Consider the following 18,798-nt stretch of genomic DNA (forward strand, 5'->3'; position numbering starts at 1 on the left):
AATTCTATGAATTCCCATCAGACGTGTTTGTCACGCGATCCCGACACGCTAACGCGCGTTCCGCCTCTGAATAACCGACGCGAATTACACGCCTCCGTGCTGTTCTCCGGCCCCTCACCCCCGCGACCGGCTAAAACTGTTCCCGATTACGCTAACATTGGCTGTCGGGAGTCAGTTAGCCATAAACGTCGATCTAGTAGATCTAGGGATTTCTTTCGCAACGAGACTGCCAGCAGGTTTGAAGGCACTAAGGGTGAACGTTAGGGTGGATCGTGGTCGGGCGCGGTTTGCAACAGTAGATGGCGTGGCACGAGCCATCGCTGCTCTTGTTGGGTTTGGAAGTCGTACGGTGCACTTGTTTGACACGTTCATCGGTATTCTTATTAATCTACATTAAGCACAATACGCGTGAGTATGAATTGTGTACAGGATTGGCTTGCTAGGTTATTCTGTGTGCGCGTTATTCCTCGGTCTGTCGGGAAGCGAGCGTCGGAAGACAAAATTCGGCCATTGCGAACCGCGCAACTTCAAATGCCTTCGACTCAACAGCTATATTTGCGAACGCATTATGGCGGCCGCTCGTTAAAATGTAATTAATTCTTATGAATCCCGCTGGATGCAGCCTTAGCTGTTGGAAGTGGACCGCGGGGTGGGAATGGGGGTAGTAATTTGAAGACATTGTCCGGGTCGGGGCTGATGTTGGGTGGGTTTTGATTGAAGGAATCTGTTGTGAGAGGTTATGCCCCTAGTAGCATTTATTGTTGGCATTTTGGTGGCCAACTAATCCCCAACTTGGGGATACTGTGGGCCAACCAGAAATGCTGCTAGGGGCTCCTCTATGCGAAGGTGTGCTGCCACTCTTTTGTGGCAGGAGCGAGGGAAATTGCATGGTTTTGTTAAAGTGATGTTCTAGGTCGTGGAAGGGTTAGAGTAACGGGAGTTTGAGTTGTGGCCCAGTTTTTAGAACTTTCAAAGAACGGTGTTGATGATATGAGTGATCGCGGTAGGGATCTAGGTGAATACTAATTCCTGACTGCATTTATTAAGGGTTGCAGACTTGAGTACATGGAATTTTGGGAACAAAAGTGGTGATAGAAATTCAGGCTTTCTCAAGAAATTTCTTGGGAGCAATCAAAGGCCATTTGAAAGGCCCATTGCATTCGATGTTCCATTACTAGGGATGGAGTGCAAAAGTACTAACAGTGATTTGAAGTTAATGAAGTTAAATCACGACCGTGATCGTGATTTTTTTAACTTGAGTGAATTGTTTACAGTGATCGTAATTCTTGACCTCGATTGAATTATATTTTATAAAATACTTCAATATAGCTTGTGTTGCAGTCAAAGCGTGCTAATTCACCGAATATATACTTAGTATACACATTCATAAATAGTCAATGTGTGCACGCACTGATGTGATTGGCTAAAGTATTCACATATACACTATACTTTTTAACTAAAGTGAATAAATATTTAATTTAAATAGATCAAGAACGATTACATTGGGTCAAAATATACAACTGAGATTCTATAAGCACAGTGAGGCCTTGAGAATGTTTCAAGAGAAATTAGAAATTGAGGTTATGTGGCGCGTGCAAAGAGCAGTCATGCTTTCCACCAATCAGATCACGAAAATCGTGAATCACTGTTCTGCCTGCACCAATCAGAAGCGATCACGAAAATCACGGATCACTGTGAAAAATCACCGTGATTGGGAATGAACGTGACCGTATCACTCGTGATTCACAAATCACGGTTCTAGCCAACACTATCCATTACACTGTAAGCTTTCAGGATGGGTAAATTAGTAAATTAATAGGCATAGACTTTACTGGTGACTTTCCTTTACAGCGTGCGGACAATGACTCTTTTCCTTCGCGCAGTCCTCGAATAGCCTTCGACTAATTGTCAGAAGGAACCACGCGAAATTTATCCCCGCTCTCGAACAGTTAATAAACACAAGAATTTTGTATCACACCGCCCCAGAATGGAGCATGCACCAAGGAGCTATCCTACAAACCCCTTAATCGCAATAATCGGCATGCTGATAAGCATTCCCCGGCGCATGTCCGCGACGCGTGCAACTGGACGTGACAAATTCCTCCGCGCATTACCCTCTGCCGTCCGAGGCGATATTTCACTGGGTTCTGATCGTCTGCCAAGAGCACAGCTGCGAAACGGGCAGAGGGGATAAAACAAAGCTGCCCGAAGAAAACGAGAACCGATCGACGATCCGCGGATAAATAATGACGCTCTGTGCGCATACCCTCGAATCGTATTCATCGAACACTGGCCGCACTGTTTTTGGCAGAGGGAAAACAAGCGATTCATCGCTGGACAAACACGTGTCGCACGAGAACCAGCTGTATTCCCTTGTAAATCGATGCTAAATCGAAAGCTGGCGAGCGCCGACCTCACCTTTTCGGAGATTTATAAACCACCGTGCGAGTAGGTGTCACGAAATCGCGGAAGGAAACGCGTTTACCGGTGTTCGGGGAAAAAGAGAGACGGATCCGTGACCGGGAGACGCAAATAACCTCCTTTTTGCAACGTAACTTGTGCCACTGGTTTTGTTGTTGAATAAGCACACCTTTGACTCTTTGAAGTCGCACAATGTCGTTGTTTTATTGTTCCTTTGGAATATCTATTCAGCGACGAACTTGCAACGCGTGCTGTAGCGGCTTCTCAATGCTGCTATGGCGAGAGTGACGACTCGCGATCGCAAGCGGCGTCCGTTGTTTTTTACTTGATCGGTAGCGCCAACAGAGGCGCTGGGTGCGAGCAGCACTAGCGATCCTCTAGGGAGTAATCGTAACAACGTGTATCGTCGCTGATTGGTTGTCGCGATTTGGAACAAAAGCGGAAGTAGACAGAGAAAGAAACTGTAAAAAAGGGAGAGACAGAAATACTGATAGAAAGAGACAGAAATACTGAGAGAAATAGAGAGAAATACAGATTGAAAGAGTTAGATAAACGTTTAGGTTATGTTATTTCCGGTTTTGCTCCAAAATGGCTGCGGTAATACCGATCACTCCCTAGAAAATCACTAAGCAACACGAGCAACATCGTGTAACATAAAAATAATCTGTAGAACTGTAAAGAAGTGCGTTTATTGATTTATTTCGCCACTTCTGTAATTGACGACGACACAGGGAGATTTTCTTCCTAAGAAAACTCTTCCGTTCCTTTCCAAGAAGAATCCAGAAATAGGAAAAGTTTTTAGTTAAATAACATTTCGAATAACGAATAAAAGTATTAAAAAAAGTATTCGCCATTCGTTCGTTAATCCAAGTTAACTTTATTCGACACATGATGAATAATTTCTTAAATTTTTATTCATTATTTGAAATTTTATTTAAATACAAATTTTGCCCAACACCTGAATTCGAGTAGTCTCGGGTTTTGGGGCGCTTGAAAAGTGACGAACAGCGACGATTATGTGGATTTAGTCGCGAATCAAAGAAACTTTGTTTTCGCGGTATGTTGCTTCGCAAATAAATTAGCTGCCGCTTTTCCTGCCAGAATAGAGCAGAATTTTCGCGAAATCCGAGGAACGTTGGAGGATTTATCGGTCTAATTCGCGCACGAGCGTATCTGCGAAGCGGGTGGAGGCAAAGGAGGAATCGGATTTTGAGAACACTTGAAGGTTTCTTGTGCTGCACCGGGTGGCTTAAAGGGATATCGAAAGTTCGATCGTGCTGTATACATACTGCATGGTTTTATTGAAAAATTTGAATCAACGGGAGTTTTATACGAGTTCTATTGTGAATGCAGATGTAGTGCGCAGTTCACTCCCGTTTCCAATCGCAAATGAAATATACATGAACGCAACACTGCGACGGTGTCATTATTTTTAACATGAAATCGGTCGGGTGATGGTAACGTTTTTATCTAGATAGATAGACAGCTATTCAGACCTGCGAAACGAATAACTGTTGCCAATAAATAATCCACGAGCTCCACAATATAGAGGTGTTTACAAATTCAATTTACAAATTTTGGATTACATGAGTAAATAGAGTTATTTGGCAATATAAGGGCGGTATTCTCAGTCGCTACTTATTCTTAAGCAAATGCTTAAGCATTCGGCATTCTTTTCTAGCTGCTAGGTTAGTAGAGGTTGCCGCATGCTTAAGCATTTGCTTAAGAATAAGTAGCGACTGAGAACACCGCCCTAAAAATCTTCTTGAAGCGCCATCTTTGGGAATATATGAAAGTACATGCAACCACAGAAAAAGAATAAACCTAGACCTAAATCTTGGATTATAAGTTAGTGTCCATAGAGGGCAGTATAGATCTAGACGGAAGTTTGAACGATCTCACGCTTTGTAAGATCTATGGTGTGTTATGGCTGTCGTACTAAACGAATATAATAGGTAAGTGTATGACTAGAAATATATATATTACGATAATTATAATCTCGGAGAATTATTGTCTTTTAGCAAACTGAAACTACGCTCCGCTAAATAATCTCCACAATAAATTCAACTAAACCGCCATATTACTTTAACCTTGCATAGTAATAGAACAGTTCAGTTGTGTTTACCTATTAGGTCAGTGCAAAAATTCCTTCGCTCACTTTTAGGCTATGTAAGATGTATGGAAGTAGTATAGTGAAGAGAGTTCTAACCCAAATTTGAGTTTTGCGTTCAATAGACGTTCAGAGTGGTACGATAGACGTTCAATACACTTTCAGAGTGGTACGATAGACGTTCAATACACTTTCAGAGTGGTACGATAGACGTTCAATACACTTTCAGAGTGGTACGATAGACGTTCAATACACTTTCAGAGTGGTACGATAGACGTTCAATACACGTTCAGAGTTCAGAGTGGTACGATAGACGTTCAATACACCTATGGCGCTAGTCAAAAGTAGTATGGTGTATTGAACGTCTATCGTACCATTCTGAACTCTGAACGTGTATTGAACGTCTATCTACCACTCTGAACGTGTATTGAACGTCCATTATACCACTCTGAACGTATATTGAACGTCTATCGTACCACTCTGAACTCTGAACGTGTATTGAACGTCTATCGTACCACTCTGAACGTGTATTGAACGTCCATTGTACCACTCTGAACGTATATTGAACGTCTATCGTACCACTCTGAACTCTGAACGTGTATTGAACGTCTATCGTACCACCGTGAACTTGTATTGAATGCAAAACTCAAATTTGGGTTAGAACTCTCTTTACTATACTACTTATGGAAGTGTCTTTCTTACTACGCCTATGTGTAGGAACTTTCACCAGAAGAGTGGCAAAAGTTGGCAGATAAAATTGATTAAAAAATCATGTAACCTAATTTTACTTTGATGAAAGATTTCAGCTCGAACAGTTCACGTATTCTGTCTTTGTTAATAAGTATATTTTCGAAAGGACATGGCACACCCAGATGTCAGCCAAATCGTAAAAGCAAAACATGAATCTTAAAGAGGAAAGACTGATGTTTCTAATGCTATTTTACGAACGTTCTACAATAATTCCTTCGCTTTCTAGAAGCGATCAAAGTCAAAATTTCGATTTCGGCTTCAAAGTTGAATAATTCGCCGAAAAAAAATCGCCCAACAACCACTGAACACTGATTTTACACATTATGCCTAAATCGTAAAAACACAGAATAAGTACATAGTACTGCTTTATTCCACTTATATATATTTTTATAAATAAATACCCTAAGTTTGTGAATATTTGAAGTAAAAGTCTGTGCCTTATTGTACCAAGAAGAAGATTAGAGAAGGTTCGTTCCCTGACACCCAGACAACGAAATTTCATTGTGGGTCAGTAGCGACCCGATTCCCCCCGCCACGTCGGACCTTCCGCCAAGCGACGGTTACAACGAAACGGGAATCTCGTAAACGTCTCACGACGCGATGTTATTTGCTCGTACGGCAGTGCATTTGAAATTCAAATGGCCAAAGTTAAGGGACACCGTCGGGGCGCACGGGGAAAACAATTTTCCCAGACGTTACGCAACATTAATTGCGGGAGCGTTGAAGAGGGGTGGCGCGGCTTAACCCTAAATTTCGCGAGGGGTCGCCAGCGAGAGAGGACGCTGCTCCGCGCCGTTGTTTCTCGACCGCAACACGTACATATGTACGCCGTAGGGGCGTTACGTAACCCCTCCCCGGACGACAGACTGCGACAGCAGCCCCCAGGCATCGATTTCGAATAAAAAATTACGGTCACCGTGAATCCCGATTCTCTCCACGCCAACCTCCCAGCTTTCCACCGTTTTCCCTTGCGCGAGGCTGCCAAAGGTACATCAGGGAAAGCTCGCCCTGAAATAGGACCTTATTCTACCTCGTACAGTGACTTTCCTAGCATACTTTCGCTTAGTTCGCGGCTGGAATTAGATTCGCGGCTAGTCCGTTCTGAGATACAGCCTTAAAAGGGTCTGCTAGACCCTTTGTCACGTCCACCATATTCTGGGAGCTACGTTTCTCCGCCACTTGTGTCTCAGAAACAGCGGACATGGGGCGAAGGTACACAGACAGGACGCGGACAGAAAAGAAAACAAACAGACAAACAATCGGCGGGGACGCGCAGAGGCAAGCCTGGCGGGAACTGGGCTGCTCCCGACTCGCATCCGGCGAGAGTGACGGTTGCAGCGGTTTTTGGCGACAGAGACAGAGGCATGGGTGGTGACGGGCGGTAAGGACTAGGGGGAGAAGAATGGCAGAGAAATAACAGGTGCGTACAGACAGTGCGCTCACGATTTTGGGAGACTATGTGGTGGACTCACCCGCCAGCAACCAGGATCATCTGCATGTTGCATGGAGGCGGCCTCTTTGTCGCTTTTTCGCAGAGGGGGCAGTCCGGAGCGGTGAGTCCTCTAGTTTCGCATGCGGTGACAGAACATAGCTATAGAGTGGTAACTAGAGACAGACAGACGGAACGGAGAAAAAGAAAGGCTGGCCCCGCTTAAAATATCTGCTCCCGATCAACCAGCGATCCCGCGTGCGATCCATCAGCCGCGGAATGTCATTCACGGTTGGGCAAGCTCAACTTCTAGCTACCGACGAGAAATCGCGCGTCACGCGGCCACGGTTTTTTGGATAAATATGGAGGGCGCTGTCGCTCGATGTGCTCGTTTTGTCCGCTCCACGCGGTACATTGTTCGGCGTGATAGCACCGGGAGCGCGGCGAGCCGTCGCGTCGGATCGCTGGTATATTTTAAGCGGAGCGGAAGAGGAGAGAAAGATAGATAAGTAGTGAGAGAAAAAGGTCTAAAGATACTTGCTAAAGATACGGTTCTAAGATATATATATATGTATATATATATATATATGCATATATATATATATATATATAGTGACGAGAAAAAAGAGAATGTCAGAGAAGTCGAAAACGGAAAGAAGTGGAAGTAGAAGAGACTCTACGTGGAGTATATAATTACGTGTGCGATGGGTCGGGACGTGTCGGTCGTTCCGTAACAGATCGACCTTGAACATCGGCGGCCCTCGAGGGTTCGATCTCGTCCTCGCGAGGCAACGAGGCGCTCGTTTAGGAATTTTGCCAGGAAACTTCCGCGGACGGGATCGACCGCTCGCGGGGGTAACTGTGCCGCGAAACTTTCGCCATTTTTCGTGCAACGGAGCTAGTTCCGGGGGTCAGCTACGTAACGCGGAAAGTCTCTCGATAAAACGCTATTTATAGGAAGATGGAGCCTCTGTTAGCCGAGCTCATAGAGACACAGGACCCTCTGGACGCAGCAACGGTGTCTCGTAGCTTTTTTGCGCTAGCGGATGTATATTTAACCTTAGAGCGACGCTGTGATATTTTTAGAACGCATCTGATATTTTGGTCGCGGGCGATCCGAAATTGAAATTTCAATATCTCAATTCAGTTAACGCTTCTGACAATGTTTATGTGTACTTTCCTTTGGGTATCTTTAAAGAAGATATTTGCGGTATAGCGTTTTTGTTTACAGTAAGGAAATCGAGATTTGATAGTGAAAGCATTAAATTTGTAGAAATTATTAAAATGCTCCGGTGTCGCTAGTGATCCCATAGCAGGGCCGGAATGAGACCCCTATAGGCCCTAAGCACTTGAAAGATTTTGGGCCAACTTCAGTTAATAATTTGACTAAAAATGTTTGCAACAAAAGTTGGATTTTAAAATTCAGAAAAATTTCTATGGTGCTCCCCTTCTCCTGATGCCCCAAGCACGTGCTTCTTTTGCTTATTGGTTAATCTACCGCGGCCCTGTACTGTCGTTTTGAGGTTAAGCTATTGCGCGAGAAAGACGAAAACGTCACAAGTTGGAAACCACTTTACGTGTTCTTTGCCACGGATGATTGTAACGAAGGTATATTTCGCGCGTTACATAGAAAATGGGTTACGTGCTTGCCGAAACTGTGGAGTGAAAAGCGAAAAGCTTGCACGGGAAGGCCGATAACGGAAGAAACAGTCGTCAGTGAAACAATAGAACGTTCGGGGCAGGGTTCGGCTGACAGAGGCTCTATTCGTAACGCCAGAAACGGAAATAGAATCGTCGATTATCGGGAATGTCGCGTATCAGTTATTAAAAGAGGGTGGAGCGGGGTTGAAGGAAACGGCCGAGCGAACTTTCGCGCGGGTGCTCGCTCTCGCGTTAAACTTTTTGCAGCGTGAGAAACGCGACGGCAGAAAAATGTGGAGGATAGGAGCTGAGAGTGGGATCCGCGGATGCGGAGCGCAGTTGCGTTTAAAGGAGCTTATATCGAATGGACGGGAGCGGAAATAGTCGCCGTGATCGCGGAAAGTGGAAACCCGAAGGGGCAATGGAACGTTCGATCGTCCAAGACACAAGCAAATCTCGCATCAGTCGCAGAAATAAGAAAATCGAGAAGAAGGAGACCTACGAGAGATCCGTTCCGTGAAAGCAGCGGGAAGAAACTTTCCGTTACAAGGAAACTATATTTCCCTGGGCTCAGGCTTTTAAAAACGACAAAGCAAATATATTGCGACTTAACGGAAAATCGTTGCACCGCAACGGGCAATTATGCAACCGCTGCAAGTCTAAAACACTTGCCGTGCTCGCGGGAAGCAACTGAGAGCGGAAGGAACACTTGCCAGTGGAACAATAGAACGTTCGATCGTCCTTAAAAGGGGGCTGTTGTGTAGCGAAATTGTGAATTAGCGAGCAAACGCGACGACGAGTACCGAGAAGGTGGGAAGAAGGTGTTTCGGTGGAGGTTTTCGTGAAAGGAACACGAGGGAATCGTTGTCGCACTCGCGAGGAACGAGGGACTCGACTTGACGCGGAACGACCTGAGTGGGTATGACGGTTCCTGTACGTGTGGTGTGTGGCGCGCGCGCGCGCTCGGGTACGCGTGTGTGTGTGTGCGTGTCGGTTGTGATAGAGAGAGATAAATGAGACTATAAAGACAGAGAGAGAGAGAGATAGAGAGAGAGAGAGAGAGAGACGGAGAAATAGAGAGTGTCTGGGCGCGCGCGCGCGCGCTTGTGTGAGCGCAAAGTAGACAGTAGAGAGAGAATAGAAAAGTACAGTGGCTAACTGGCGATGGCCCAGCGGATCGCCGTGGCGGCCCGCACTATTGTACCTTCCCGCATGTTGCGTTTACTACCACGATCCCCGTGTGTCCCGCGCACGTCCTAGGACAGCCGGCGGTGTGTGTGAGTTATGTGTGTGCCACTTACGAATATTCTTCAGCCACTAGCGCGGCGGTCTCGGGCCGCACAGTATCGCGCGCGCACAGAACGGTCTCACACTAAAGCACAGCGGTGAGCGGAGGAGCGGTGCCCTGGTGGTGTTCGATAACGCGCCACGGCGAACCACCGCCGTGCCGCGAGAGGGTTCATTTCGTCGTGATGCCAGGCGAGTCCACGCGAGATCCTCGAGAGTTCTACGCCTCGCCTGCGAGCAGTCCGACTGATTCCGTCGGCTCGTCAACCACTCAGCACTGCCACTCTCAGTCGATCCCGTCGCACCAGCCGTATCACGGATCTCCGACGGCCACCACCGCGAGGCACACACACTGGTCCGTCCCGTTCCGTTCCGCGCGCGTATCGAGCCGCGCAATCACTGCTCCCCGTCAGCTGATCGCTCGGCCAGCACCCCGACCGCGTTTGCCGAGCGGATCGTTCCGAGGCCGCGTGTCGCGTGCGCTCGGGACCCCGATTCGCTCGATGGGCCGAACCGGTTCGAGCAATTTCACGGGAATCACAGCGACCAGACACCCGCGTCGGCTGCCAGGCGGCGAGAGAGAGTAGGACCGCCTATCACGGCGATATCGAACCGCGGCATCGGCCGGTACGCTCGCTTCATCGCGATAGACGAGTCCACCTGAAACAACCACGGTCCCGAGCGGGTTTCGTACGCGACCGTCGAACAGCGGGGTTCCTCAAGGACGAGCGAAGGCTTCAACGACGGCCACGACGAAGGGTGGTCGGGCGGTCGGGCGGCCGCGAGTCGCGCGAGAGCAGGGATTCAGCTGGTGGGGGTGATAAGCGAGGAGGAAGGATGGCACGAGACCGAGAGGAGGGAGCTGGAAAACACCGATAAAGCGCACCGTCACGCAATCATTTAATTTCATCGCGGTCAGGACATGAGTTCGCCTCGTGCAGCCCCGCGCTCACTCTCGACCACGACCCCGATCTCGCTGACCCCGCGGATACTGGCAGGTTAACGAACACCGCGTGGAAAGCCTCGCTTCTGTTCCTACGCAGAACGTCACCAAACGAGATCCCGATCGAATTGAGCGCGCGGCGAGAGGAGAGGCGACGAGGAGCAAAAACATCGTTTGGCAAGGGTCGGTCACATTTTCCAGCCACTGGAACAGCCACCGCCACGCGGTCGGTCGATTCGATTAGCAGCGCTGGCCAGCCCACGTAAAGTCACGTTTTTCTCGTCACCGTCCCGCTAATCGCGTTTCCTTTCTCCCTGCCTCTGCTGGTCCTCCTCTTTCTCCCTGTCCACGGAGGACGCTCGCGATCGAATCGGTTCGGCGGGTGAAAAGCGTCTCCTCGACTCCTCCGTGGACAGTAAGACGGGTCCACTCTGGCGCGGAAACCCCGCGAAAATCGGTGCACACGGTTTGGGGGGTCGTCGCGTCGGAGGGTGACAAGGGTGAGCGCAGGGAAAGGAAAACGTGGGTGCGCGACGTGGAAAACGGGGGAACAGCGAAACGGGAGGGTGATGGAGGCTAGGGGAGCGTAAGAGCACCACTGTCACCGGCACAGACGCGACAACGGACGACCGATTAATTCGATCACCGAGAACCGGTAAAGCGGATTCACCTCGTACGACCACGTTTCCCCGCGTTTCGTGAGTTTCTGAATCGCCGAGCCGGACGTGCGTGTTGCGGGACTCTCCTGGATACCAGAAAAGGACGAAGCGACGCACAGGAAGGGGTGAGGGGGCTGGAGTAGGGGTAGGACGAAGGGTGACAGGGGCGGTGGTGAGAGGAGACGGGCGTTGGAGAGGGAGGAAGTCGAGGGATACGAAAGGAACAACGGGAGAGGGACGAGGGCGACCGAATGACAGGTTACGGCGGGACAGGAGAGGGGTGAGATGAGTGGTAGCGAGTAAATGGAAGGAGGAAGCGAAGAAAGCTAGGAAGCGTAAGACGAGAAGGCAGAGCCCGACTAAATGACCGTTTAGATGGCAACCTGAGGTCTTGCGTAAGAGAGCCGACTGGTTCTGCTAAAGTGGCGAGTGTTTGTGCGTTTCCGATTGCGGACGGATAGAACAGAGACACGGTGGGTCAGATATGGTGGGACAGGGCGTTAAAGGACAGCAGAGGTGCCAGGTTTGCCGCTTGGAACCGCCACGGCGTTGCGCGGTGGCGCCAGCGTCGACGCGAAATCTCCCTCTCCCTCTCGTTTCACCCCGCTCCCGACTCCCGGCTCATCTACCCTTTCACTCTCTCGCGCCCAAACCCTCCACTCCCTCTTTCCGCTCGCCCGCTCTCGCTCTCCTCCGCTCGATTCGTAGCGTTCGATCCTCGTTCAGCGAAGGCAAGAGCTCCGTCCCGCCAGGCGGCTCGGTCAGCCTCCGAGGAAGGGTGGACGAGCGAGGGTGGGGCATTGAGCTCTATCCTAACTGGAGTGTGAACATCAGTGGGAAGAAGTAGAGGCGACAGCGGTCAGAGAGAAATGGAAAAATAGTGTGTGAACGTATCCTTCTTCTTCCTACTAGCCCTCTCTATCTCTACTATCCTGTAGTAAATTTGCGTGTGGTGGAGGTACAGGCGCCACGCCACGCCATGATCGTTGTTATTTTACTTATCAGTTAGCATTGGTTAGCATCATTTTGGCGTTTTGGTAGTTCGGAAAAATGGTCCGTTCGTGCTGCATTAAGAATTGCAAAAGTGAGCGGAAGATAAGTCAGGGTGTTACTTTTCATAGGTAAGTGAGAATGAAACTGAAATTGCATATTTTTAGTAAGGGAAAAGTAGGTATCTTTGATTACTACCTTTAAGAAATGTAATTTCGTACAGCTTCCCGTTAAAAGTGGAGGTAAATGAAAGATTTGCTGCGACAATTCCTGCGAGTTCCTACCAAAAGCAAGCAAATATAGTAAAATATGTAGTGGACATTTTACTATCGACTGCTTCCAATCCGGAACATCTGCAAGTGTGCGGCGTACACTCAAGCGGCATGCATTACCAACATTACTCAACCACCATTTTCATTATAATCACACAAATGACGCACGCAAATATCCATATAGAAAGAAGAAAGATGTCATGAAGTGTAGCCATAGATAAAGTTGGTAAAGTAGAAACATTTTACAGGCACTCAATTATGGGCCTTCGACTTCCAATACCAATGTGGTATTTGGTGAAGAGGAGCCGCCAGGGAAGACACAGGAACAATGCAATGGCACAGGACTAAAGGATATAGGCGTTCAAACAATGATACAAGTTTCTCACGATGTTTACATAATTGTATGCATGAAATCTGAATTGAAACCTATAGTTAAATTTTATTGTTACATGCACAGCGCGGGAGCATAGCAAAAAAGGACGTTGGTGTTCAACTAACAGAGAAGTGTTTGCCTCCGACGCAGACAGTGCTAGAATTGCGGCATAAAGTACAAATATTACAAAAGCAGTTACAACGACGGGATGCTCGCTTGAATGCAATGACCGACGTCATTCAAAATTTAAAAGAGAATGGTATATCCACCCAGTTAGTAGAAGAGGTATTGCAGAAAAGTTTTAGTTGCATGGAGGTTCGTGCTTTTTTGTGGTTTATAATATTAATTTATAATAAATACTTTAACAATGCATTTATATTAATCCATTTCAGATCAACAATTAAATAATTGTATTACTTATAGTTCTTAAGTTCCAGGCATTCAGATTGCAGGTCTCCCTTCCCATTAGGATTGGACAACATACTTACAGTGTACATTAATGTTTACCATGTATTGAATTGTATAAATATATGTATATATGAAATTAATTGACATGAGTATACTCCGGATATTTATACATTTATGACAATTGTAAATATGCCAAAATAAACAAAATTGCGTACAAATGTAAAAATATATATATAATATGTTTAAAAAGGGGTTCCCTTCCTTAGCAAAAACACCAGGTTGATTCGTCTAAAAATATGGATTTTATTAGTATTTACATAAGTAATTATTGTATCCATCCCACGTGCTACACTAACCTAAAAATAGGGAATCAACAATTAGATGTTCGTGCTTCCGTACATTATCTTAATACAGATTCCTACAGAAGATCTGCACTTGCAGATTTTATATCTAAAGATCCCCAATTAGTAGTCCACTCACGAACCGTTAGTGCAGTCAATTATATATTTATGAGTCCAACTGTCTCTCCGTATAACTATATGGGTATCCCATGCAACTTGTCAAGTCCCGACCTCTGTCGAGCATCTCCGACCCACCGAAATATACACAAAGCTTGCATATATAATTTAAAAAAATTACGTACATTTTACAATGTTTATTATTTGCATCTGTAAAGATACGAACTTTGTTTCATTCTTGTATCATGATTAAGGGGCTGTTCCGGTTTAGATCCGATAAAAATAGATGATCTTTAGGAATTAATTAAAGAAAAACTACTATGTACATATAATTTAATGCGACTTTTTGCATTATAAGTCTTAAATTATAGAAATAAATTTTTTGTTTTATAATTAATCATTGCAGACGGCACTGGGGAGTCGTTAAAGTCGAAGGGTAAAAAAATTCATCTAAATCGGTGGAACCTATAGCATCTAAACCATTGGACTGAAATAAAAAACAATTTCAGAGCATTAAAGGGCATGAAACTCGCTCGTAGACTGACCAGAAATAATTACAAAAAATGACATTATTCAAAAAATAACGACACTTGAAGTTTGAAATCACTGTTTCCCTATAATTTTCGTCCTTTCGACGCATTTAAAAATTACAAATTTTCATTTTTTTTAAATTTGACTGGTCTGTCCACGAGCCAGAAGTATATTCTTCAAACTAAAAGAAGTTTCAGTCGAATCGTATAATAACTTTTAGAGATACAGGTTCCACCGATTTTGAGAGCACTGTTTTAGAAAAACGCGTTTAAAGATTTACGTGAGTGCCGAGTGGCCGGGTGTTGCCCATGCATTTGCCGCAACGTAAATGCCTATAAATTCGTGAATTTTACGAATTTTAAACACGTATTCCTACAAGGTTGAGCATTCGAAAAATGAAATAAAAATAACATCGATTTTTAGACCGGAACCGCCCCTTAATATCACTAAAACATGTATTATGACTCTCAAAATAATAATCACGAGTAATTTTAACCTATTTGACTCCTTTTTTTATTTTGCGATCATTATTCGTAAGAATATTCTTCTTCGGATATGTTTTGCAATTTTTACATTCGTGTTCGCGCGGCTAAGTTCACTGACATGCACTATACATAAGACAGAGAAAGCAATCCCTACTAATTTGTGTTCCTTGTCTAACCGGCCGCCATTGCTCTGTTCACTCTCCACTTAGTATAGAGCTGAATGGGGTGGGGTTTCGGTTGAGCGGACAACGCGTGCCTGCTCGCTCGCTCGCTTCCACGCCAGCTAGCGGCGCGCTCGCGCTCGCTCGTTCGGCCTGGCCATGCTCGAGAGCGGCTTTAGAGCGCGCTCGTATGCGCGAGCGCGATCCCCGCGGATGTATGAACGGCGTCCGCCGCTGCTTCCCTCTCGGTCACCCACACCCCCACGCGCCTCCCTATGGCCCCCCTCCGCCTTTAGCCCCCGCCAGCGACGCCTCCGCGGTGCTGCTCGTGCGTGGGGTTTCGAAGTCGATATCTAGCCACCACCGGCTAGATTCGACTCGAGTATTATCCTCGAACACCTTCGAACCTCCTTTCGGGATATCCGCGTGTCCTGCCGCGATTTATTCCGTCGCGATGGCCCGACCTCCCTCTCCCCCCGGCCTCGGCTGTTCGATCAACCGTGGAGAGGTGGCCGTGATTGCCGGAGGGCGAGAAGGGTGGGAATCGAGAAGGTCGCGAGGGGGTAGCCGGAATGAATGGAAGGGGCGAAGAAGCGGTACCAGAATGGGGCTGAGCCAAAATGGTTCCTCCTTCGAATCCGGTCGGGACGATACGGATAAGCGAGTTAGAATGATCTTCTCCCAGGAGGTGGTCCAGGGAAGAGGCAGTCTTCGTAAATCCTGCTTCCCTTACGAGCGTGGACATTGATCGGCGAAAGGGGTGGGGGGCGGAAATCGGTCGAAAAGGATGTTAGGTGCTTGGCTACTCGAGGCAGTGAAAGGTTGCGTGCCAGTCGAATAGTGTAGTCCTCTTTTGAGTAGCATAGTATCGATTGTTGTATTCTAGCCTCTACTTTGGGGGAATGCTTCGAAGGAAGATTATTTTTTACTGGTAAAGTTGATGGATGTTTGAAGGAAATATAGGGTTGCTGCTTGCATCCTTCAGGAGTAATCCAAAGAGGGTGGCGCAAAGTTCGTTTGAATGAACCGAATGGTCTTCAAAATCTGGAGGAAGGATTTAACTGTAATTAGCTTGAATGCTCGATTCGCAGACGGTTCCAATCACTAAACGCTCCTAATGCCCACGGAATACACACCAGTACCAGAATTTCAAAGAAGCCATAAAGGACAAGAAGGGAGGAGAAAGAACCTCTTACTAAAATCCAAGATTCTGCAACTCTACTGAATCCACACATGCACCGCATCAGCTAAGTGCACGCGCGCTTTTTCCTTAAAAGCACCCACATGATTTTTCTATGAGGGATCGAAGAGACATGTACTAGGCTACTCTCCATCGTCATCTTCCCTTTATTCGCGTTCAGAGAGCCGGCCGTATAAATAGCACTGCGGTGTATGAAAGTTACAAGCACGCGTTTCTAGACACGAAGCCCCAAAAGGGTTCGCTTCGAAATAACTCGATAGGTGATCGAACGATCGTGGACCCCCCTCTGGCGTATTAATACAACGACCCCTGTTTATTTCGCTGGAAGAATTCGGTCAGCTCGTTCACCAATCCGTCGAGACGCCGCCCCTGTGAGCTTGCCAGAGCGCATTAAACGTTGACGCTGCCACACTCGAGGGAAAGTTGCGATGGCATTTGTTAGGATTCGCGAGCCAAGTGTCCCTGAAAATCGCGGACGAAATTGACAAGCGTCGATAACCTCGAACCAGGAGGATCAGCCTGGCGTAGTCGTCATTAATTCGATCTCTTCGGACCTCGTTTCACGCGGAACGCCGCGATAACGTGTGGCGACGTCGCGATTACTATACATACGCGCCTCGAATGGCACGGTCGTTCGATATTACTTCCTCGATTGAGCATTAAACGAGGGTTGGCTCGCGATGGCTCCTCGCGGATGCGATCGCACGATACGTACACGAGCATAGCAATTTTTTTTTCTCGAATAAACTCTGGTCGATAGCAACGGCCCGGACCCTGAAGGATCATCGTGCCGCCGATAGCGCGACTCTCTATCGAGCCACACAGCTCGTTTCCTTTCATTTTATTAGGGTATCCCCCTAAGTGACGCGATTCTCTCCCGATGAGTCGATAACGGCCTGGCGATCAAGTATGAGAACCAACAGCGGAGTTACATCACGAAACAAGGGAGACCTCGAGGAAGGTAGGAAGTTAATATAAAGTGTACTACTACTACTACGGGATATGGAGGACTCTTGTCGAGTTCCTCTTTAAGCTCTTCAATTTTTATTGTATAACCTTCGTCGTCTATGATGTGCTGAGACACTCGTTCGTATGTACGACTTTGTAGGCGAAAAATGGAACACACACACCCTCGGGCGGTGGGACTCGAACCCACGATCCTCTGCGCACTGGTCAGCCGCGTTGCCGATTCCCCCAACACCGTCTCCGCGAGGTTTCTATGTTCCGGACTCTACTTAACGGAGCGCCACCTATGTGCCAATCGCACCGTAGGTCGTTTTTAACGCCGAATGCTTACAACTAGAAACGCTCCAAATTGTTAATATTATTAGTATTAATATTAATATTAATAGTAGTAATATTATTAATATTAATAGTAGTAATATTATTAATATTAATAGTAGTAATATTATTAATATTAATAGTAATAGTAGAAATATTAATAGTAATAGTAGTAATATTATTAATATTAATAGTAATAGTAGAAATATTAATAGTAATAGTAGTAATATTATTAATATTAATAGTAATAGTAGAAATATTAATAGTAATAGTAGTAATATTATTAATATTAATAGTAATAATATTAATAGTTAATATTAATAGTAGTAATATTAATAGTTAATATTAATAGTAGTAATATTAATATTAATATTATATATATATTAATATATATTATAATCGAAGCGTAAAATGATGCTGAGCATTTTAACTGTGTATATGTAGTTGTGTCAACTTAAGCGCAGTTGGAAAGCACCTTTATGTACTTGCAGCTCATTTTGATTTCACATCTTTTTTTTACATTCTAATTATTATTATCTTCTATTCTTTTGTGATTTATTTGATTTCATGTACTTGGCGAAATTTTTTAACTTTTTTTAAGTTTTTTATGGGGATCCAATATACAAGATACATGAAACAAAAGATTCTCTGTGCTTAACTAGTGATCACAGACTGGAGCCCTAGGTAAAGCCATCATTTATTTTCTCGTAACATATTTCCAAAGGAAAGCTTGAATGCTTTCTACCAGCAATTCATACGTATCCAAATTCTGGAAAGGGAGAGTAATCGATGCATCCTCCTCAGACATCGGATCGAAATTGGCGGAAATTAGCATTTTTATTTGCCCCGGTATTTATATGGAACGAGTGGCTGCGCGTACGTGCTACATCGCACGGTCCTCGAAGAAGCCACATCGCGGAACGAGCCAGACCCTCCGCCCCAATCATCATCGAGCGCTTCGGAGCGATTCAGACGACCACCGAGGCGAAAGATCGCGTTATCAATCGGGCTCGCCAGAGCCGGCAGTTTATCGCGCGCAAAATTGGCTGGTTTAAGAGATCGACACACACTCTCCGAAAAAGCCCACCGATATTTGCCCAACTTCTTTCATAAACGGCCGCCGCGCGTCGAGATGCCCGATATATCGATGATAACGGTTCCGCGGCGGCGCGAATCTAGGACACGTGAAAATCTTTTATCTGCACTGACCCAGACCTAATTCAGGATCGTCGGTAATCAGAGCCCAGCGGGCACACGCCGCGGCGGCGGTTCGATGGCGTGGTTTAACGCTAACAGCCTTGCCTCTCGCCTGGCTCCGCGGCAGCGATCGATACTTGGCTAATCGACGGGCCACGAAATCGTTTCGATCAACCTGGCCGATGGACGAGCAGTAATTTT

At 46.2% G+C, this 18,798-nt stretch overlaps 1 protein-coding gene across 9 annotated transcripts in view; it reads right to left on the minus strand.

Annotated features, from left to right (window-relative positions):
• Positions 1–18,798, minus strand: part of Shaker (potassium voltage-gated channel protein Shaker) — a 342,093-nt gene that overhangs the window by 180,983 nt on the left and 142,312 nt on the right. Inside the window, exons 1-2 of one of the 9 annotated variants that reach the window (XM_076824880.1) lie at positions 9,653–9,995; positions 6,754–6,843 (exon numbers count right to left, since the gene is read on the minus strand). The exons of 5 other annotated variants lie outside the window; for them this stretch is intronic. In XM_076824880.1, the coding sequence (XP_076680995.1) occupies positions 6,754–6,779 (26 nt within the window). In that variant the 5' untranslated portion in view covers positions 6,780–6,843; positions 9,653–9,995. Of the gene's footprint in view, positions 1–6,753; positions 6,977–9,555; positions 9,996–18,798 lie in introns of those variants that run through there. 3 more of the 9 variants (XM_076824861.1, XM_076824853.1, XM_076824871.1) reach the window with 3 other exon arrangements.

This window comes from Andrena cerasifolii, chromosome 1 (assembly GCF_050908995.1).
Source record: "Andrena cerasifolii isolate SP2316 chromosome 1, iyAndCera1_principal, whole genome shotgun sequence".
Lineage (NCBI taxonomy): Eukaryota > Metazoa > Arthropoda > Insecta > Hymenoptera > Andrenidae > Andrena > Andrena cerasifolii.